This window comes from Anguilla rostrata, chromosome 5, assembly GCF_018555375.3.
Source record: "Anguilla rostrata isolate EN2019 chromosome 5, ASM1855537v3, whole genome shotgun sequence".
Classification (NCBI taxonomy): Eukaryota; Metazoa; Chordata; class Actinopteri; order Anguilliformes; family Anguillidae; genus Anguilla; species Anguilla rostrata.
This window is the reverse complement of record NC_057937.1, coordinates 52746785-52769985: the sequence shown is the minus strand read 5'-3', so window position 1 is coordinate 52769985 and position 23201 is coordinate 52746785. Positions and strand designations below refer to the sequence as shown.

General features: G+C 41.8%; 1 protein-coding gene and 1 long non-coding RNA gene across 2 annotated transcripts; one reads left to right on the top strand and one right to left on the bottom strand.

Moving 5' to 3' along the window:
* Window positions 1–276: 276 nt before the first annotated feature.
* On the bottom strand, window positions 277–19876 carry LOC135256162 (PHD and RING finger domain-containing protein 1-like). Its single transcript, XM_064338006.1, has 18 exons — window positions 19734–19876; window positions 14966–15033; window positions 13639–14846; window positions 11968–12084; window positions 11557–11661; window positions 10867–11069; window positions 10647–10730; window positions 10017–10144; window positions 9717–9808; window positions 8813–8994; window positions 8379–8472; window positions 7821–7960; window positions 7397–7654; window positions 6481–6643; window positions 3325–6375; window positions 2880–2953; window positions 2180–2308; window positions 277–1826 (listed from the first exon to the last, which is right to left on the bottom strand). Exons 4-18 carry the CDS (start codon window positions 12056–12058, stop codon window positions 1692–1694), a joined length of 4929 nt encoding a protein of 1642 aa, XP_064194076.1. The 5' UTR covers window positions 12059–12084; window positions 13639–14846; window positions 14966–15033; window positions 19734–19876; the 3' UTR covers window positions 277–1691.
* A 212-nt stretch (window positions 19877–20088) lies between these two features.
* Window positions 20089–21909, top strand: LOC135255662 (uncharacterized). Its single transcript, XR_010330229.1, has 2 exons — window positions 20089–20521; window positions 20733–21909. It is a non-coding gene; the product is annotated as an uncharacterized LOC135255662 (long non-coding RNA).
* The last annotated feature ends 1292 nt before the right edge of the window (window positions 21910–23201 follow it).

The window sequence follows — 23201 nt, the reverse complement described above, 5'->3', positions numbered from 1 at the left end:
AATTAAACTCACATGTATTACATATTACAGCTTTCTTGCAGAAGTTGTATAGCTTCGTTTTATGTTCTAAAGGGTAGATCAGAAGTTGTCAATCAAGTGTACACTTCTAGCATGCTGTCCTCCTCTAGACAATTACTGCATTTCCATCACTGATTTTTACACTTGCATTTGCATAATGTCACCCTGGATTTAGCTGCTAAATGATAGTAAAGTTACATTCTTTGTTACAAATTTTTGTAATGTAATTTTTGGCATGTAAAACCAAACACAGTTGAATTACACATGTATATTATCTTTATTTTCTTCATATGTGAACATGCCTGAAACATAGCTGCAACTGCGAAAGAGACCGATGGATTCAGGTGGTTTCTTGCATATATAAATTTCTCATGTTATTAAATACATTTAATATACATTTACAACCTACATTTTCAATCACAACTGTTTAAAGGTGTGTGGGCTTGGCCCATTCTCTCCTAGGGATTTGATCCCACCCTTCCCCCATCATCAACATCATCACACAAAACCCCTTACTGCGATCAATCACAGACAGCAGAACACTACAGTGGCAGAATGGATCAGAGAAATACTGCTCCATCAAAATTTATTTTGCACAATTGTTTTTGCATCTTACGTGAAAAGTACCCAACACATGCTTCCTGATAAACAGTACAGAATTGAAATAAATAAAATGGTCGAGCCCGAAATGTTGCCTATTGCACTACACATTCTCGGTGACAAGCATATTATTTAACGGATGGGCATGCAATAAAAGGGTTCAAAATAGCATATGTATGACGTGGAAAACACAAATCTTTCATAGTGTGTCAGAGGTAACTGTTTGGACCAGGACGACCAGTTAAAAATCACTCATAGTATTTCAGATGCAAACAAATGCAAGAAATGTAAACTGTTGTCTGTGACCAGTTAACATGAATGTACAATTTGCCATACACTGAAGGCACAGAGGACAATTTAGTATTTACAGTAGTCTATAATAAATATTTGATGTGTGATGTGTGATTGTTGTTTTGTTGAGAACATCACAACCATACCACCCCTGGTTAGGGATGGGCAATTGCTAATACTGGCCTACTCAATTTTTTAAATAAAAGCTACTGTCCTTAACAAAAGGACTACCAGCCACCTGCTGTCTCAGTTTCTGTTTTTTTGAAAGACAATTTTGTTCAGATAAAGGCAAAAGGCAAGCATATTTCATTATTATTAGGAAAATATTATATATAATATATATATATATATATATATATATATATATATATGTTGTCAGAATAATCTTTAAAATGCATTTATAAGGATGCTGCAGTTCTTCAGCTGCTTCAGCTTTTGACAAAGTAACCAACACACCTCAAGGTCAATAATGCTCAGAAGGCAGCACCTTATTATCTTCCTTCAAGTAATGCTAAACACAGTAATCCATGGGTAGTTATTCCAAATGAGAGAACTTAGTATTTCTATATCCATGACAGAAATAACCCTCAGCCTTCACGCTCCACCCCTCTTCAGCATGCCACAGAGGGCCTTTGACCAGTCAGTTCCACCTTCTCTTCAGTGTCAGTTATGTCTTGGCTCCACCCCTGTCATATACCACAGGCTCCCCTTCACCCCTTGGCGCTGCCCTTCCTGTATATCACAGGGTCCCCTCCAGTTCCTGGCTCCGCCCTTCCTGTATATCAAAGGGTCCCCTCCAGCTCTTGGCTCTGCCTGTCCTTCTGCTGTTTTTTGAGGAACTTATACTTTTCCACATAAGCCTTCACCAAACTGGCAACTCTCTCTGGGCTGATATCACCACTTTTGCAGTGGCAAATCTGGGCCACAAGAAGAAACACATTTGACAATTAATAATAATTTTACTTCATAGGCAAGCAAATTACAATCAGCCCTCCATTTTACCATATTGCTAAAACAGAGGATTGGGCATCCCAGTGATCAACTTATCAAGACAAGAAAGACATGAATAGATTTCCGTCAGGCACTTCATCCTAATGCCATGTTTTCTTTCAACATAATTAAAATTCTAAACTGAAAGTTAATAACTGAATGTTCATGAACGTCGTGTCATGAAACATTTTAGGTAAGAAAGATGACTGGCTCCCCCTCACCACTGTAACATTATCAGAGTTAATAAAGAACAGAGCCAATTTACCTCATGCACACTTACCTTCTGGACAGCTTTGCCCCAGATTTCTTTGTACTCATCCTTTGTGATTTCTTTCTTCTGAAAAAATGGCCGGATGGCCAGTTTCACCTCCTCAACGGCTCTTTCCTGCAGGTGCATTTTCTTCATGTCCTGGTAATAAGCATAGAGCGAGCAGACCTAACTGCATTGACCCTCTGGTGCAGTCGCAAACGACAGCATCCCTTGCACAGCACTCCCGAGGTCCATTACACTACTTCCAGAGCTCCATATCAAACAATGAACAGAAACAATAAACCATTCATTCAAAAAAGTATGAATAAGTAATTGTCTCAGAAATAGTAAAATTCCAGACATAAATGGGTGCCTATTCCTGCAAAAAATGTTTTAAATATCTCTTGCACACATTTGCATAGCATTCCGTACTACCATTTCACCTCCAGCACAGTGTAAATTTTCAACTGAAATTCCGAGCAAAAAAAAAATAAAATAAATCTCCCTGCACACATTCACTCAAGAGAGCACACATTGCCTTCAGTCTCTTGCTGCATGTACTGAAGGTTAGCAGAACAGGAACTCTTCCTCTAGGAAGGGCCAGTCATACCCTCCCTGAGACCATCAGGCGGGTGTATAAAAGGCCTGACACCGAGCAACCGTGCGATTTCCCTGATGAAGGTGTATGGTAGTCTGGATCCAAATGTGGTCAGAGTCGGAGGTGGTTTACCTGTACTTGGGAGGGGCTAGCAGGTATTTCAGGACCATCTTTGCTGCCATGACTCAGGGTATTCGGAAGAAGCACTGCGAGATCAAGATATCAGTATGATGATGACATGTTGTCCGTTGTCAGAACTATCAATTCAGCACACGGTCCAGATATGTTTATTTAAGGCAAATGAAAACAGAACAGTATTCATTCAGCTATAAACAACATGCTAGGACCACTCCTACAATAAACTGAAGTCTTTGGAAAAACTCCACAGGTTCATAAAATGCATATTTGTTTGAGACTATATTTTACAACTAGCTGGGCTTCATGTAACTCATGAAGGGCAATTCTCTATCCTTATCATGGCTCTGAGGCAAGGCTCAATGGTATACTGACCACAACTGATATCCCATGCTGCATTTCATTTCAGAAAATTGTAGTCCACGACATCAGCCACACTTACTTCTTGTTGGTTGTGCAGGAGGTGCATCCAGTTCCTGCAGACTCCAGGTTACCCTCTTCACAGGACGTTTAGAGAAGGCACTGAAGGTCATGATCACAGCAGGTTTGAGTGCCAGATGGCCCTCCTTCTTGACCGCAGGCTTGTCCATAATCTTAGTATCTCCCACGTCACCTGCAATCTTGGGTACGTCTGATATCGCGGTGCTCTCCATGTCATCAGTGGTCTCAGATGCATCTGTAATTACAGTGCTCTCTGAGTCACCAATAGTGTCTGGTGTGTCGGTAATCACGGCACCCTCCATGTGACCTACGTTCTCAGAGGCCTCTGTAATCACACTGTTCTCCATGTCACCTACAGTCTCAGGAGTGTCTGTAATCGCACTGCTCCCCAGGTTACCTACGGTCTTAAATGACTCTGTAATCATGCCACCATCCATTTCACTTACAGTCACAGATGTGTCTGTAATCATGGCAACCTCCATGTCACCTACAGTCTCAGGTGTGTCTGTAATCATGGCAGCCTTCATGTCACCTACAGTCTCAGGTGTGTCTGTAATCATGGCAGCCTTCATGTCACCTACAGTCTCAGGTATGTCTGTAATCATTGCAGCCTTCATGTCACCTACAGTCTCAGGTGTATCTGTAATCATGGTAGCCTCTAGGTCACCTACAGTCTCAGATGTGTCTGTAATCACAGTTCTCCCCTTGTCACATGCAGTCCCAGTTGCTTCTGCTTTATCAGGCCTTCTGACATCAAGGCTATTGAGGGTGTAGTCCACACTGAGCTGTTTGGTGCACTCTACAAAGATCTCCTTTGGCCGTTTCTTTGGGTCTGTAGCTGGTAGAGATTCTTTCATACTCTTCTCCTCCTTTGCCACAAACAGTTTCTGAGATGAAACACTACCTGCACTATCGGTCATCTGCTCCTTTTTTCTGATGGGGAGAATAGCAGATTTATAATCAGTTTCCACAGAAGAGGGAATCTGGGACTGGCAGGAAGATTTTATGTGTGACTTTACCAAAATCAGCTCAGTGTCCGTCATTTTCTCTAAATCTGGTTTTATTTCTTTTCCCCCCTTTTTTTCTTTTTCTTTGTTCTTTTCTTTGTTTTTTTCTTTATACCTTGTTCTACTTTTCCCTTTCTCATCATGAAACACAAAAGCAGAGATATCTTCTTCGACTCCACTGAGAGAAGCTTTTTTTTCTCTTCTCAATTTTAGGAGTTTGCTCACGACACTGGAAGAAAACTGTTTTCCCTGCTCCATTTCTTCATGGTCTGTGAGATCTTTAGGATATTTGAGAGGGACAGGTTTGTGGTAGTTTTCCATGTTTGTGGGAGATGCTGACGAGTTTGTTCTCAGAGAACTTTTTGTAGAGCAAGAGCTGTGTGATGAGTCTTTTTCATTTTTCTTCTCTCTTGACAGAGATCTGGACCTTGGCCTCTTCCCATCTTTTGACGTGGATCTGTACTTTGACCTACATGAGGACTGTGTCTTCACCCAGTCTTTCCTCCTGTCTCTAGACCTGGTCCTGGACCTGGACCGTGGCTGAGGGAATTCCTGGCTCTCACTGCCTGTCCTGTTGCGCCACTCATCCCTTTCACTGGGTACCCCGTTTCTGGATGGGTGTCCACTGTTGGAGTGGGACCATTGGTGTGGAGAACGTCTCCTTCTCCTTCTGGGTCTCTCAGGAGACTCAGACAGAGAGCTCTCTGGTGAGGACCGCACTCTCTTTTTCTCTTTGGAGTGGGAACAACTCCCAGTCACCTCCCTGCTCTTTCTCTTGGGCTCTGTGTCCCTCCAGCTGCCATCTGGACCACCAGACCTAGCGTGGGAGTCCTTCAACCTGCCTCTCCCATCTGGATGAGATTTCCCTCTTGCCGCTGAACATGAAGATGACCTGGAGCGCTGATCCTTGGGCTTGGATTTATTCTTCTCACTGCGCAAGCTGGTGTCTTGTTTCTGGGATGACAGCATATTGTGAGACCTGCATTTCTTTGCCACATCTGCTCTGCTGTTACAAATGGTAGGCTGCCCTTCAAGGGGCAAATTTTGAGGGCATAATCTTTCCATCTTCATATTTTCACCGTATCCTAAATATTTATTTCTCTCCCTTATGGCCTCAAGAGTTTCAGGTTTTGTTTGGCAATCAGCATTGTTGGAGTTACATCCAGAAATGCGTGGCACCACCCCCTTTTCTTCTGGCATCATACCATTAGCATGACGGTCCAGAGTCTCGCCCTCTGGGACACCCTCTGGGCCAAGCAAGCGTGAGCCAATTGGGTGGAAGCGGTCTTGAATGTTCCAGCTTTGCATCTCTGAGAGTTGATTCTCTGCAGAGGCCAGGGAGGTAACCTGCCCCTCTGGGCTGGTAGGGAATCTGGTTTGTCTGAGGGCACTGATGCAGAAGCTCCCTGTAGAAGAGGAGCTCAATGCAGAAGTCCAGGAAGAGGATGAGGAGGAGGTGCCTGATCTGTCCTGCTTCTGTCTCCTGTTGGCCTCTGCTCTCCCCTGCTCATCCTGGGCCACCCCCTGCAGGCTGGTCCCGCTGTCTGCTCCTCTTCTGATCTTTGGTATCCGAGGAAGCCTAGAGACATCCAGCCACAAAGGTTTAAGAGGGACCTGTTTCACTGTCCCTGTCCCCATCCCTGATCCCACCCCCTTCTCTCTGGTGGCCCAATCAGACATGCTGTTTGAGTGCCTCAGAGGGAGGGAAGGACTGCTGGTGCTGGTTTTGCTTCTCTGGCTCATGCCAACAGGATTCACAGGGTGGGGCGTATAGACTTTATGGGGCTTTTCAGGCGCAAGGTTTGTAGAGCAGACATTTGCGTTTCCTGGCATGATGAGAGGTGTGAGAGGAGATGTAGGTGTAGCCGAAGATGAGCTGGGGCCAGGAAAGCTGTGCGATGAGGATGGTATCTGTGGGAGAGAGTGGAAAGACTCAGGATCTCCATTCAGTCCAGAGCCACTGGCCATCCCTGCTTGGACCTCAGTCTCAAACTCGTAAGTATTGGTGTGGCTGGAGATGCTGGTCTTCGATGACGATTCACAGGCTAGAATGTAAAACAGAGACGTATGACCAAATTACCTCCACCAAACAGTACTGCACATTCATCTTCAAAACCTCCAAAAAATGAAACAGGTCTCAGGAAACCTACCTGGCTTTCCTAGCTTGAGAGAACCATCTCGATTGATGACCATGGTAGTGCTGTCCATCAACAGCAGGCTCTGGCCAGACAGGATGCTGCCAAGCAGGTCAGGTACTGGGGCTGAATCCTCCACCATGTCTCCCTCAGAAATACTGATGCTGCCCCTGTAACACCACCACAGTCAGTCCCATAACACCTACCATAACACCATAATCAGCCCGATAGCACTCTTAATGCCAGCACAATCAAAATCATATCTCTAAAACCACCACAATCACACCCATAACACCAGCCATACCACCATAATCAGCCACATAACACTCCTAATACCAGCACAATCATTCTATGTGATAGATAATATCTCCAAAACCAACAGTCAGTCCCATGATACCTCTAATGCCATCACAATCAGCCCCATAACACCACCAAAATCAATCCCACGACACTTTTAGCTCAAGTACAATGTGCGGATTGCATGTGTGTGTGCGCACGTTAGCGAATGTGTGCATGTCTATGTGTGTGATCTATGCACATGCATGTGTGTTTCATGAGAGCACACGTGTGTCCACGTCTCCATACATTCGTGTGCAAGTACACGTCAGTGTTCATCCACACATACGCGTAGCGTTTTTACCTGTGCGTGAGCGTGTGAGCCGTGGTGATTACCGGGAGCGACCAGCTGAATGGGCCGCGGCCCAGCTTCAGACCATCACGGGCGATTGCGAGAGGCCCACCCACTCAATCCATCAGTGGAGACCCTCTGCACTGCTCCTTCAAAACACCACACCCACTCTCAGAACCCCGCACCCATATCCACTCAACACACTGCAACCCTACTATCACTGCAGCCAACACCCGCTCACCAACCGGCACAACCAACCCACAGGAAGACTACAGAGCCTCATAAATCATCATGTGAAATTATCCAAAATTTCTTATAGCGGCAGATGCCTCGGGTTAAAGCTGACACAGAAGTAAGTGGACCTACGCTATGTACTGCGCAATCTGTGACGTACTCGTCATCAAACGGGTCCAGATCCAAGGAATCTCCATATATGGAGAGGGAGGCACGTCTGCTTTTGGGATGGCCTCCCAAGGGTCTGGTGGAGGGGCTCTGCTTCGGCTTCCCCGTTGTCGAGCCCTTGGTGATGCCAGAATGGTGGGCGGGGTCTTTCTTCACAACCTGACGGAAGAAAAGCGTGACGTTTCTCACTACTGTGTTGTCAGTAAAAATATTTGGAACACGTGTCCAAAATATTCAACACAATCCATCTATCCTCAGTTTCTGAAAAAATTCTGGTCATTGTCAATGATTCCAAACCCATTGATTTCATGGTGATTCCCCTCACCTGTTTCTGCTCGAGTTTGGTGCTCCTGGTGTGTCCTCTGTGTAGCTTTAAGTCCTTCCCTGCAGTTCTGTTCTTACTGCTGGAAGAGGAAGAGGATTCTGTACTCGCCTTCTTCCTCTGAGTTTTCCTATGTTTTTCACCTGACCCAAAGGTAGAAATTCAAGACAAGCAACATAACATGGAGCATATTCGTCACAAGAAGCCAAAAACAGACATCATGCTTAGATCAGTCATAAAGCAACTCATTTCATACTGCAGGCATTAACCTGGAAGCGAACACGTAGTTCACAATGTTGTCATAAAAAGCTTCTCATTTCATTCTTTGGTCACACTGCAACCATATTTCAGGTATTTAAGTCATATAACAGAGTCTATAATACAATACACTGTAGTGGCGAAACTATTTATACGTCTTACTGTATACTGCATTTGTTCCATAGTGTAGTCACAAAAAAGTAAACTATCACACAATATATACTATAGACATAAAACGATTCATATTTAAAGAAACAGGTAGTTATTCAGGTATACCTGAATTCCTGTACAGTGTTATTTTACCTGTCCTTCCGCTGCGTGCACATGCAGAGGAGTTCAGCACAGCACTGATCGTCTCATCCAGCCAGGTCGACTGTATTAAATACCTGGGCACATGCTGATAAAGAAAGCCAAATCAGTGTAAGGACTTGTCCTTCAAGCCGTTTTGCAAACAAACCCACATCTCTGTCCTTACACATTTCTCCAAAACCTATTATATTCCTCCATAAAAAAAACATTTTTAAGAATCTTTATTTTCTTAGCAGATGCAGACATTCACACACAATATAACAGGATACCGGAAGCAGCCACACCCCGATTTAACATGTAATCTTCTGGTCTCTAACCACTCATCTGCACAGCTACTTACCTTACCAATCACCAACCTTTCAAACCCATTCACATGAACAGACTGGAGATAGCTAGCGGTGCCTAATTACAGCACGTGCGGTGCAAACCTGGATAGCACGCGCCTGTGTGATGCGGTTTCGGTTCACCGTGGCTCGGACCCGCTCGCTCTGGCGCGTTCGGGCGATGGTGCGCGTCCGGCCCGCGGAGGAGGTCCGGAGACGGCTGGTGGTGGGAATGGCATCGGTCAGGAGGGCCGCCACCTCGTCTTCACTCACCTCCTCAGTGGAGTCTGAGAGACAGGCAGTATGAGCGCATGAAAGCGCATTATGAGCCTGCAGCATGAGTGCATGAGACCGCATTATGAGCACATAAGACCACAGTATGAGCACATGAGACTGCATTATGAGTGCATGAGACCGCATTATGAGCACATAAGACCACAGTATGAGCACATGAGACTGCATTATGAGTGCATGAGACTGCAGTAGGAGCACATGAGCACATGAGACCACAGTATGAGCACATGAGACTGCAGTATGAGCGCATGAGACCACAGTATGAGCACATGAGACTGCAGTATGAGCACATGAGACTGCAGTATGAGCACATGAGACCGCAGTATGAGCACATGAGACCGCAGTATGAGCACATGAGACTGCAGTAAGAGCGCAGGAGACTGCAGTATGAGCACATGAGACTGCAGTATGAGCACATGAGACTGCAGTATGAGCGCATGAGACTGCAGTAGGAGCACATAAGACCACAGTATGAGCACATGAGACTGCATTATGAGCGCATGAGACTGCAGTGTGAGCGCAGGAGACTGCAGTATGAGCACATGAGCACATGAGACCCCAGTATGAGCACATGAGACTGCAGTATGAGCGCATGAGACTGCAGTATGAGCACATGAGACCACAGTATGAGCACATGAGACTGCAGCATGAGCGCATGCAGACCCAGTGTTTAATCTTTTCACTGTAAACGGCGCTGTCCAGTGCAATGCATTACCTGTGTGGGGGTTATTACTAGTACACTCTGGGCAGAACCATTCCTCCACAGGTACTGCATCCAGGGGGGGAGTCAAACACTCTATGTGGTACCTGTAACAACATACAGAGTAGGGGTTCAGTATATCATTATACAAACAGTGCGGGGTCTGGTATGTCATGACATGCTGACTGAAGGCTCAGAATATCATGATAAGAACGAACATCCAGGATAGAAAAGTTACATCTAGTGCCATATTGCCTCAATTGCTAATCATGACCTCCGACCCCTGCGGTGCAGAATGGATGCTTTCTTCCTCACCCTGCATCACAGCCATCACACAGCAGCAGGCGGTCTTCCCGGTCACGTCGACCACACACTTCACAGCTGGTCTGATCAAAATCCACATTGATCTCCTCCTCCGCCTTTACTGGCTCCTGCACTGGGATCTGCACACACACAAACTCGGTGTCAATGCAAAATACACAAAAAAAGCCAATGGCACCCTCTCTAGTCCACTAAACAGCACTTCTGAGAAGTGCAATATAGTCATTAGAATTACTGTTTTACATTTTTCAATTCATCTAAATCACATGCTAATTCAGCCATTTCACTGGGCTGACATCAGACCTGGGTCAAACACATACATTAAAAATGCTTTCACCATGCAGATGAAGATCTGCAGACTCCTGAGAAATTTAATGAGGCAAGTTACAAACCAAAACGTACAATTACATGAAATTAGAATTTTGCTGAACTTAAAAATATTGGTTGCAAACAGATATTCATTTCACAAAATGTTAAAAGTATTGCACAAAACGAGTCGGACCTTCATCTGGCTTCCGCCTTACCTGTTCTAAAATGCAAACCTCAAACAAACTGAAGCGAAAACAGGTGCAGGTAATGTTTTTAAATTCAACACCCGAACGAAAGGTTGAAAGTGTGACCTACCGTTTTTTGGACTTTCCCCCCGTGACACTTCCTCAGCTGGATGCTGCTGAAGGGAATGCGATCAACAGGACAGGAGTTCACATTCTGGGGAGGGAGGAACATACGGCAGACCAGCGCTTGTTTTGAGATGACCAGCCCTAAGTTCAGTAAGCAAGACAATCGTTTGAGGCAGGGATCTCTTTCAGTTATGTCTCGAGGCAAACCGGAGGAGGGTGCGCACCTTGGACCACTCCAGGATGCAGTCCAGGCAGAAGTGGTGCTGGCAGCCACTGGGCGTGGCCACCGGCTGCTCCTGGAAAGAGTGCAGACAGATGGGGCACTTCTCCGCTTCGTCGTCTGAACTCAGATCCAGCAGCTGTGCAGGGACCCTGGCTGAAGCGGCTTCCACCCCCTTCCTAACACCGTCCTCCCCTTCTGGACACCCTTGAAGCCAGAAATGAGACATGCATATTTTTTTTTTTTTTTTTTTTTTTAAATTGAGATTGTTTTACTTGCGCTTTCAAAAATTGTCACAACAAACTCAAGCACTCCTTTCACCCAGAGTAAACATACAGACCAAACAGACTGATTTGACTGGCAGATTGACAGACAGTGTATGGAAAACTGTACAATATGGATATAACTGAAAATCTTACAAATGAGGACCAGTCAAAATAAAATAAAATAAAATAAAATATTGAAGAAGGCATTTGGTAGATTCAACAATATGAACAGAAACACAGAAAGAAAACGTAGATGGGAATTAGATGGTGATGAGGGTTACTGGAGTTAAGTATGAGCACTAATAAGTGGTGAGCACGCAAGCTGATGTTGTACTTCTGCAATCCACCACCCACTGTTACTTACTTATGTCAAATGTGAGTGCAAATCAATAAATGCTGGCATCTCAATAGTTCTTTTCTGATCGTACCATCACTGTCCTCTCCATCTTCATCTCTCTCCTCCTCAGCCTCATCCACTTGCCTACTACCCACACTTTCGTCTGAGGTGCTGCCTGCCTCTTCAGCACTGTCCTCTGAATAAAAAAAGATGAGCAGCATGTCAGAGTTTAAATAAACAGCCACAAACACTACAGTGCTCACCTGCTAATGGGCCTTTCTCTTTCAAATCCACAGTTCTAAACACTCATTATGCAAATGTACTAAATGAATTACAACAGCTTTTCCATGCTCTCACACTGCTTTGGTGTTCTTGAACAGCAGTGAAATGATATCACTGATGTCATTAAATACACTTTTTTGGGGAAACAAATTGGCTTTTGGATCCAGCCTTTCAAATTACTCTGAATGTAATGTTCTCCCCAAACTTAAATTATTCTCACCTTCATCTGTGAAGACGAATAATTTCCGCTGGACTTTCCCTTGAGAAACCTTCCTGTTTGCCAGCCCTTCCTGGTTTTCCTCCTCATCCATAGCTCAGTATTAGGCCGTTAACAGAACTAGAAAAATAGAAATTCTACATAGGCTACACAAAAAATACACATAATACCAGATATGCTATAATGAAACACATAACAGTACCTACTTTTTGTAAAACAAAAATGCAGAAACTCTAAAATGTGTATGTGCCAGAGACAGTGGATGCTTAAAATGTCTTTACAAATTTACGGAATACCATATTTCTCTCACATTTGTTATATCATTGTCCGGACCAGTAGTTATACTGCAAACAAATAAACATTTAAAATGCATTCTCTGGATTTAAGTATGACTGTAACAAAAGGCTTGTCCTTTTCAACAAAGAAAACCCATAGCTATTAGGCTTCTTACTGTAATTACACAATTCAAACCTGCATAAGTCATTCAGAATGAATGGATTTTTTAAAAGTTAAATATAATCTAAAATGCCTTTCTTGAGGCCATTACACGTTACCAGTTCCCCGAAACCAGCGGATTTACAAATGCAGGCTGTCAAGAGCAGTTCTGGGTCACATTTGTCACAGGTACAAGAAAAAAAAAGACATGTTGTTTCAGTGCGATTTACACAATAAAAGAAGAACGAAATTACAGTTACTGCGTTACGGTTGTGCTGTAACAATGACAGTACAATAGTCTACAAAATAGTTTAGCGTGCATTCAGAATAGCTGGGCTGCTTCTATTTATATTTAATTTCTTTTGTGTTTTTGTTTGCATGTTCAAACTCTTTTAAATAAATTTGTACAAAAAACCCACCCTCTTGTGACCTGTTTAAAACTCTCAGTGGCCATTTCCCCAAAATAGCCTACCAAAGAAACGCTATGCTATAAAATAAAATCGCTTAACATTGCCATTTCCGCAGTTATTCAATGTTGTAATTCTAATATGAGACCATCCCGAGAAATTCAAAACAAAAAATAAATAAATAAATAAAAATAAAAAATACGATGTGGAAAACGGTTATACTACGCCGGGTCCTTGGCCTGGCTAGTTCAGATATTATGCAACTAGTTACAACAGGGAATTTACACCACGTTTACAGTTATACCAGTCAAATCACGGATTAAGGACGCACAATATAATTAAAATAAGAATAAATGACAAATGTGCTGCATCTCACCGGACCAAGAAGGGCCATTCAAAGCTGAAGGTTAAACTAAGCTTTTGCTTGTTGAGGTGGTTGTTTGCGTGTGTTTTCTGCGCGTTTTACTTTAGTTGCCAATACAAGCGTTACAATAAAGCATGTTATCAGTAGCCTAGTGGCAGCAACTTCTTACTAAGTCTGATATAACAGTGTGTTATTTTTTAAACATATACACTATAGTATTGGTGACAAACAAACCAAGCATGTAACAACAGCAGCAATGTAAACCGTAACTCCTATGAAATAACGCTTCTGAAACCCATGCTTCTTTAACCTAGGCTACTTAAAGCAGCACTACTGCCAAACTCGCAAGATCAATCGGACAAAATGTGACATAAACAACAAAATGCTTGTATATTCTTCCATTGTTACCAGATACGTTCATAATTTACACGTTCCAGAAGTGCAAAATGTGCTGTGAGCTACACCTACCCTTAGTGTTAGCGATATAGACTGCAACTAAATTATTTTGGAGTCTAAAATGTATTCGTTGATTGACTGACACTGCCGGCTGGTGTTTGCAACAGAAATGGCCGAACGTGCTTACGTCACTGTAGGACTCTTAAAGATATAGTAGGAGTCATGCATTCGTGCATATTTAACTACTGTATCGGACCTGATCTGTAGTAGATAATTTAAAATTGTTCAGTGAAAATACTTTCATAAATAATAAAAAGGTAACTTCTAAAATTATAATTATTGCTGAACTGGCTTCAACAAAAACCCACCTGGGCAGATCGAGCCAAAGTCTTCCCATCTGAATTTTCTTTCTTCTATTCATTAGGCATCCTCTAAGTTATACGATTAGAGGAATTCATTGTTATTTATAAAAAGGAAAATTTTCTAATTGGCCCAATTTCGTTGAATTTGCGTGTCTGCGTGCGTGCTTTTATTTGTGAATACATTTGCTGATTGTGTAACACGTGACAAGTGAGCAAATCCTGTTCTCTAGAAAAATTAAACTGTCATCATGTCGAAATTGCATTGCTTCATTTGAAATACAGAACACGTGTCAGTTTTAGTAATGCATAAATTTCAACTATCCTCCAATAGACCGCATTTCCATCTACACCGTGAGAAGAAACAAAATTTTAATTGACCCCAAAAACCTCTGAAACTATTAAAGTGGATGTTCGAATGTAATAAACACTGTGAGCCATGCTTTTGTTTCAAAACATATGGGAACATATGAAAGGATTATATATATGTTGATTTCAGTCCTGCATTCAGCAGCATCATACCAGAACTCCTGAGCCTGGTCCAATCTGTTGCTGGATCACAGGCAGGGGAAGCACACATCAAAGACAGTGACCCGCAGCACTGGCACCCACCAGGGCCGTGTGCTCTCTCTCCTGCGCTACTGTCTCTTCACAAATGAATTCACCTCCAAGAACCCCTCTGTTATGCTCCTTAAATTTGCAGAAGACACAACATTGATTGGTCTCGCACACAATGATGATGAGTCTGCATACAGACAGCAGGCTGAGCAGCTGGTTTCCTGGAGCAGCCACGCCAACTGGAGCTTAATGCTCTGAAGGCGGAGGAGATGACTGTTGACTTCAGGAGAAGTTGACTCAGCAGTCAGCAACGTGGAGTCACTAATGTTCCTCGGCACCATTACCCAGGACGGTCAAACCTTACTGTAAGTGGAAAAACAAACATAATCACAACCACTAAAAAGGCCCAGCAGAGGATGCATTTATTGAGACAGCTGAAGAAATTCAACCTGCATCAGACTGACAGCTCAATTCTACACTACCATCATCGGATCCATCCTCAGCTCCTCCATAACTGTCTGGTTTGGGTTGGCCACCACAAGGGGCAGGGCTAGATTAAACAGTGAAATGTCCAGTATTAAATCAACTCTTACAGAGTACATACAGTCCTGCTCTAACAGTCTGCTCTGTTAGATTTTAATGAACATTTTAAATGTGTACAGCACATGATCTGATCTGTACAGAGGACCATAGAATACAACCTGCCCACCCTCCAGGACTTCTATGACTCCAGCTCAGGGAGTGGGCAGGAAAGATCAGTGCTGACCTCTGAAATCCTGGCCACCACATATTCCAAGCTCTCCCTTCAGGGAAGTGGTTCCAGATAATCAGAAGAACAAGCAGAAGCAAGAGCAGCTTCTTCACCCGGGCAGTTGCCTGTGTAAATAACTGAACGCACACCACTGGACCACTTTGCACTTCCACTTTGTACTCTACAGCTGGTATCTAGCCCCTACACTAACTGTCACTACCTGTAATATATTTCAGTATTGCTTACACTATAGTATTACCATGTTAATGCTTTACTTCCATTGTTACTATATATTATACTCATATCCATGTGCAATACTCACAATATATATATATATATATATAATTCTGTTAATTTTACACACTTTATATTTAATTATTTAAATATTTATATTCTTTACTTTTATTTATTGTTATTTTATTTTTATATACTTTATTTGCCTTTTTGTCCCTTTACTCCTAATCTTTCTGCTGCGGTTTGTGGTTGTGTATTGTTTAATGTGACCTATTGTGCCAGAGACAAAGTCCTTGGAAACACATATTATAGCTCTAACTGGCTAATTAGCAAGGTACATGCAAGCACAAGCTCTCACAAAATGACCTTAACAGACTTATTATGGAAGACCAATGCCCAAAAAAAAATTGCCCAAAAATGCCCAAATTAAAATAAATAAACAAATGACTCAATAAAAGAATTCATGAATGCATAAATATAAATGCAAGAAAAATGTTTAAAAAAAGAATATATACAGAAATAAATCAATTAATAGATCAAATCTGACATAAATCGTTATTTCTGCATTTATTCTTTCCGTATTTCTGTGTTCATTCATTCATTTCTGTATATATTCATTTCTGTGTTTATTCCTTTCTTGACTCATTTAATTCTGTACATATGCATTTTATTTATTTATTTATTTGTCCATGCTTATATGATAATGAAGAGGCGCGGCTTTTCATTCAGGACGGGGATAACAAGCAAGCCCAGAGAGGGAGAGTGTAGGAGGTCGCTGCAGGCAGTTTCGGAGGGAATTAGTGCTCAGTTCCGAGATAAGTTACCAGATCTACTACCCTAAATCCAGTTGATGCTCTTGTACATCGAGGTGAATTTTATTCGAAAGGAGGCTTGTTGCCCTAAGATCTCAGACTGACCTTATGCTATGCTCTGCCATTGTACAATCTACGATTCTACATTCTCTCACCAACACCAAAAACAGCGGACAGGTAAACCAGCCAATAAAGAACAGCAGCAGGCAATATGTGAGAAGAGCCTCCAACTGATCTGGCATAAGTGGAATTTTGGAGCGAAACATTAAAGGCGAAGAGCCACTTTCTCCAAATTGCTGAACACTAAAGGGTCAACCTCTGCCTAACTGGAACAAATTGCCAAAGCACAAAAGAGTAAATAATCAGGGATAGCATTTTCAGCTATGTTAGCCAGTCTCAAATCTGGATGTCTTTTGCCAGTTAGGCTATGCCTTGATCAACAGCCCTCTTATTATCATATCATATCATGCATATCATGATGGGTGCGACATGTTGTCTGGCAGTCAAAGGGTTGCGGGTTCGATCCCCTGCCCTGGGTGGGTTGAAGTGTCCCTGAACAAGACATCTAACCCCTAATTGCTCCCAACGAGCTGATTGGTACCTTGCATGGCAGCCTTTCACCGTTGGTGTGTGTGAGTGTGTGTGTGAATGGGTGAATGAGAGGCATTGATTGTTAATTTACCATACGGACAAAGAAATGCATAAATAAATATATATAAAAATAAATGAATCAAGAAATACATAATGTCGGAAATAAATATATACAGAAATGAATGAATGAATAAATAAATACAGAAATAAATGCAGAAAAATACCCATTTATGACAGATTTTACCTATATATTTATTTCAGTGTAGCCTACATTCATATATTTTTACCTTTTTCTTGCAATCATATTCATTTATTAGGTCATTCATTTATTTAGTTTTCATTTTGTCATTTTAGGTCCTCCATAAAAGTTAGCAACATGCTTTTAATAATGCAAGGCAGATTCATAAATCACTGTGGACATAATGGCCTTAAGAGTGATCTGATATAAAAAGAGACTTTGACCAATGAGTAGTATCATAATTTCTCTGAACTCACCGAATAAGCTCTTTTAAAAACATGATAAAAGCCTCCACCTCCAACAGTAGGCTAGTTTACCGTTAATTTCTGCAAATTACCCATTTTTAACATATTTTATGTGTCATATTCACACTGTCACTTTGTTAGCGTTCACGGAACTGAGAAATGTCCAGAAGTTTGTAGGATCAAAACTTATCATTGGACCTGCCAAATAAGCAATTGTATACACATCACACAAGTTATACATCATGTTTTAAAAAAGAAAAACCTGAAGCATGCGATTTGGGACAGCTAGTGTCTTTCACTTTGTCCTCTAATACCGCTAAGAAAACTTGACCACGCCACTGAGGTGTCAGCATGCGCCTTTTGATTACATTTCAGATTATCTTTAAATTTCGAAGGCAGTTTCCCTCTCGTTCCTACATCCACGCTCATGCTACTCCACTTCCTCGGTACGTGCACAGAGACACAGAGCTCATGGCAAAACTGTACATTACGGGACAGAGTACAACCACTCGGCGAAAGGGTTGGACCGCTTTTCGAAATTTGAATGAATAGTTCTCTCTTTTGACTCCAATACTCGATACTGCCTTGCATTACGCTTGTTTTATTAAATAGAAAATCGTGGAATGCACTCTCCCGTGTGAAATTTACCAGGGACAAGAAAAAGATGACGTGAAAATGGTTTGTTCCCAAAGAAAACGTGCAGAACTGAACGCACCGCGCCCCAGCTATAATTCAAGAAAATCCACCGAACCCATTGGTGACATTTAGCACACCCTCAAAGGTTGTAATACGATAGAAATCCTTATTAGGCGGGCTTTTCAGTACCACACTGTCTATTCATTGGATGAACTTGAGGCCAATAAAATACTAATTTGCATAACCAGGTCAGGTTGCAGACACAGAGGTGTGGGATGGGCTGGATTTGTGCAACTGAACTTCTGCGATAGTATGCCACAATTAAATAACATCTAACTTTATTACAATATGATATTATTTTAGTGTAAATTATGGTACATATTATAAACATAGAAACGTCAAAGGCACTGAAAATATTTCCGAAAAAGACAAGTCTTCGTGAACAAAAAAACTTGGTGAGTACGTCGCTTACCTTCAGCTAATGATATTGCAGTTCATTTAATGTAATTATGCAAATAGTTTGACGATATTTACAAATACATAAAGATGAATCGTGCTATGGTCTATTCACTGTAACGTTATTAATGGTTGGTATTTATTTAAAATGTTTTACCATGTTCTTGATTTGATAGGATTCATACATTAAATCTGATATCTGAATAGCTGCCATTTTCGAATACAGCTGAATTCTGGAATGAGCTATACCAACCCTCCCTTTTTTCTGTGTATTATTATTATTATTATTATTATTATTATTATTATTATTATTATTATTATACCCTTCTAGCACCTCTTGGCCATGTGAAGCTCCTTCCACAAGCAGGTCAGCCACTGACTAACGCACATTGCGCCTGTTCCTTTTCCACTGTGCGTGTGACAGCGGCTAACCAGCTTTTCGGGGTATCCGTCGCTAGGGATGCAAAGGAGCCAAAGAGAGACTGCGCAGCTTGTAGAAGTTTACTGTGTCGGCATCTACGTTTTTCGCCAAACTCAAACAGTTGTGTGGAAGTTATTCTGCCATGCATGCATACACTATGTTCACTCAGTCAGGAGTTGATGTCGTAATTGCACTCAGTTCCAGCCATTGTCCCCTAACGACTTTCCGCATACTGCCAAAACACAAAGTGAGCGACAAGTGAGTTTTCATCTTTCATCATTTTCCTCATACAGATAGTTCAAGTCAGATGTTGAATTGTGGGCAAATGTGTAAATACTAAGTATATTAATTATTATTTTTAATAGCACCTGTCGACATTCATCTCAATGACTGTGTAGTCCATCTCAGAGACCGTGTGATCAGTTTCACTGAAGATATGGTTTATTACAGTGACAGCAATTACTTTAAATTTGAATTGTCAACCACATTCAAATATTCCGGTACTAATTTTATGGTATATTATTGCATTTAGTATAGTAGTTGTTTATTAGGTATACTTATACATATATATTTATACATATTCTGTACTCAGACAGACAGTGGACACTTGTGCCTTGCACCCAAACATGCAAGTCACCAAAACATCCAAACATTTTGTTTCTTTGCACCCTATGGGACTACCCCCTTTCAGGGGCCCCAGACTCAAACTAGCTCACACCTTTAGCTTTAGCTCCTTCCTTTACCTGCTCTCTTTATTCTGGTGCTTCACATTCATTCTTTACAGCCATGGGTTGACGTCAGGAACTACTCATCTGATCAAAGGTCCTAATAGGTAGTGTTGTGTTTACTCTCAGTAATGTACTCACCCCCTTCAGATTCAGTTCAGTCAAGCTGTTCCTGGAGCCTCCTTAATCCTGCTTGTGATGGCAAGTAAAAGGGGAATACTTCCTCCACAGAGCGCCATTGATAGGGAGGAGTCTATTTCTGTGCAGTGCAGGTTTTCAGGATCAAAGCCTCAAGTTATAAAAACAAAGCATAGGAAAACAGGGCAGAAGGCTACTGTGTGAGCTCCTTTGGGTTTATTTTAAGAGTGTTCTCTTGCTTGAGGCCACAAACCTTCCAATGCCCTAAACCTGTTATTTGTTATTGCAAAAAACCTGTTGGGTCTTCAGAAACTTCTCTAAATATCTAATATCCTTGATCAAACACAAAAACTGTCTGGGGGGGGGGGGGGTGGGGGGGGGGTGGATCATAATGAAAGAAGAGAATGGAGAGAGATTGAAAGGATAGTCATTAGGGATGTCCCTCCCTACTGAGGCTACATCTTAGGAGATTCTGCAGTAAGGCTGTCAAAAGTGCCATGAAATTGAGTTTGAATATTAGCTTTTGTAATTAGTTAGAGTTCGAATATATTCGAATATCATTTGCCTATAATTCACAAAAAATAAGCTGCTTATTGTTGGGCGCAATATGCACGTGACGCTCCCTCTAAAGTGGCCCAGGCGTTATTTTCCACAAGCGGGCAGTAGAATAGAGGACATCGGTGAACTTTAATACTAGGTTACTACATCTGGGGCATCATTTATAAAACGTATTTTAGATCAACTGTGTGGCGCGTGCGTAGAAAATCCAGTCCAGGGCAGAACGTTTTTTTGTTGACAGAGGGAGTAACATTAGCACAGGAAATGAACTTTGCGTGCATGAACATGATTCGCCGCATGAAATGAAAGCCTGCATGTTAATTACAATACGCGGGATCCAAACTAATATTCAAATACTCAAATTTAGGTTCGAACTTAAAAAAAAACAAAGATTTTCGAATAGTTTTCGAACTTCGAATATTTTTTGACAGCCCTGTCCTGCAGGTTGGGTGGATTTCCCAGGATTTCCAACCAAGTACTTGATGCTGGCGCAAGAGAGTGATTCTTAAGACAGAGAAGAGGATTATGATGGAGCTGATTGCATAGAGTAGTGGATCCCCAACTTTCTCAGCCAGTTACTCATAAAATGAGTAAATGCATTCATTGTGACCCTCCCCTTATGAAAGTTTTTGTTCAATCGGACATTATGTTCAAATGTGTTCAAAAATGTTGGAAGTAATATGTTGATGTAGCTAGTGCGTTGTTTAATTTTACTGTTGAGAATGTCAGTTGTAATTCAAAAGTGTATATACACTTAGTAACAGTTTAACAGTCCATCTTGTGACCAACTGTAGCCCCTCCCAGAAATCACCAATAGTTACATTATTTTTGTGAACTGGTGTGGAACAGATGATAGCAGCGTGACAGCATAGCCTGATGCTGATAGTTAGCATTTATAGCATCTATTTTCAACACCTGACATGCCTAATTGCAAGCCTTTATGCTATCTTTGACAAAGTTTACCAGCTTTTAAACAATAAGATGAAGTGAGAGAATCCATCCATCTATCCATCCATTATCTATACCCGGTTATCCTGGACAGGGTCATGGGGGGTGCTGGAGCCGATCCTAGCATGCACTGGGTGAGAGGCAGGAATACACCCAGGACAGGTCGCCAATCTATTGCAGGGCGTGAGACAGAATTAGTACCCAATTTAGATTTTCTGTAAATTGCAATCAAAGCATTTAGCCTCAAATGGAATTGGCACAGAGAGGGTTAACTACTGTACGAGATGTGGTTTATTAACATTTTGCTTAGATAGTATCAACAGCTCTGTAATAATCTCTGCTGGGGAGTATTTTATTGGCCACGCCATTCATCAGACCTTTTATGCCTACCCATACACAATTTAGTCTGATAGCACTCTGTATACTGTGTGCTGTTTCCATACAAAACAATAAAGCACCGCCATTGTGCAATGCTATTTGACTTGCTCCAGTTCATTACTGAATAAATGAATAAATGTCATTTTTGACTATATGGAAATTATTCAACAAACGTGGTGAGAATGCTTTTCATGAACTGCACATGAAGGTTTTTTGTTTTACATAATGCCTTCAGAGTGAATTATACGCATTGCACATTATTTGTTATTTGAATAAATATTAACTTGTTTGAAAAGGAATGTGTCTGTGTAATTTCTTTTCTCAAATATGTTCCTAACAATGTACGCGTGAGCATTTCTGTGAGCTTAGCTTACACTCCTTTCATTCATGCACACACGTGTACATGTGTTCGTGTTTGTGTGTTTTAATGAGAAATATCAGCATATTTCAAATATTTTCTAAAGCAGCCTTTATTTTTGTAGCCTTGATGTTGATGTGTCAATTGCAGCATGCTTAACTGGAGTTTAGACCTCTGGTTTAAACCCTCAGATTTAAATCAAGTCTTAAAATAGAGCACAGTGCCTCCACCCTCCCCCGTGCCCTCTTGACCTCCATCAGGGAGGCCTCCACCTCCTCCCCCTGCAACTGCTGTCTGTCTGTTACTGCTGGCTGCACCCAAATAATGTCTGCTGCCTCTGTCTTTGATGTTGATAATGTAATTCATCAATAAAAATAATTCCTCCAACAAATCTGACCTTTTTTCCCCAAGACCCAGCAGTCAGAGACTGCAGGGGCTACTTGTTGACTAGCAACTGTCACTCCATACCAGAACATACCAGAAGAGGAACCATGACAGGCTGGTTACAAGCCCCTCGGTATCATTTGTAAAACACAGTGTTCATAATAACTAGAATGCTACTCTTACGTTTCCATGGCAGTTATGGGGAAAGGCTCAATAGTAGGCCTTAATCAGAAAAACAACAGAAAACTTTAATGAGCTGCCTTGTTGGAAGTACAGAAAAACGTTGTAAGCCTAGCGGCAAGGACGCCAAGTTCTCAAACAACCATTTAACTAAACTTAGGCTGGTCTTACAGGCAAATAAGAAAAATGTACGTTTTTTTTCCCTCTCTCACCGATCTGTCCTGCACAGCACGCTACATGAATCACATATTAGGAATTCACAGGCACAGTTGTTGGAGAGATTCGTACATCCTACAGGATTGGACAAAAGGCAACTGCACTCCATCAAATCTCTCTCTCTCTCTTAGAGCTGACTCTTACAGTGAATATACACCACAGCAGGGGAAAAAATAATATTCAATTACTGACATAGCATTCAATTTTCTATAAATACAGACCTACTTCGCTTTCAACACAGACTTTCTTCATCGCCCAGTTGCAGATCTGTAGAACTACACTCCATAAATAGATACACTGCACCCCACTTCGTAACTATAGACCCACTGATAACATGCAGACCTGCACACAATAAATACAGGCCTACTGCACCACCTACTGACAGACCTACGGTACCGCACCATTGCATTGTAATTGAAAACAAAATGTGTACTTTTAAAATGTATAAT

Bases quoted from the DNA above. Each gene is read 5' to 3' on its own strand.
- LOC135256162 (XM_064338006.1), bottom strand. From the start codon at position 12,058: ATGGATGAGGAGGAAAACCAGGAAGGGCTGGCAAACAGGAAGGTTTCT. The intron at 7,655-7,820 runs GTGAGGGGAATC...TTCTTCCGTCAG, and splicing joins CCAAACTCGAGCAGAAACAG to GTTGTGAAGAAAGACCCCGC. The intron at 6,376-6,480 runs GTAGGTTTCCTG...TTTACATTCTAG, and splicing joins TCTCAAGCTAGGAAAGCCAG to CCTGTGAATCGTCATCGAAG.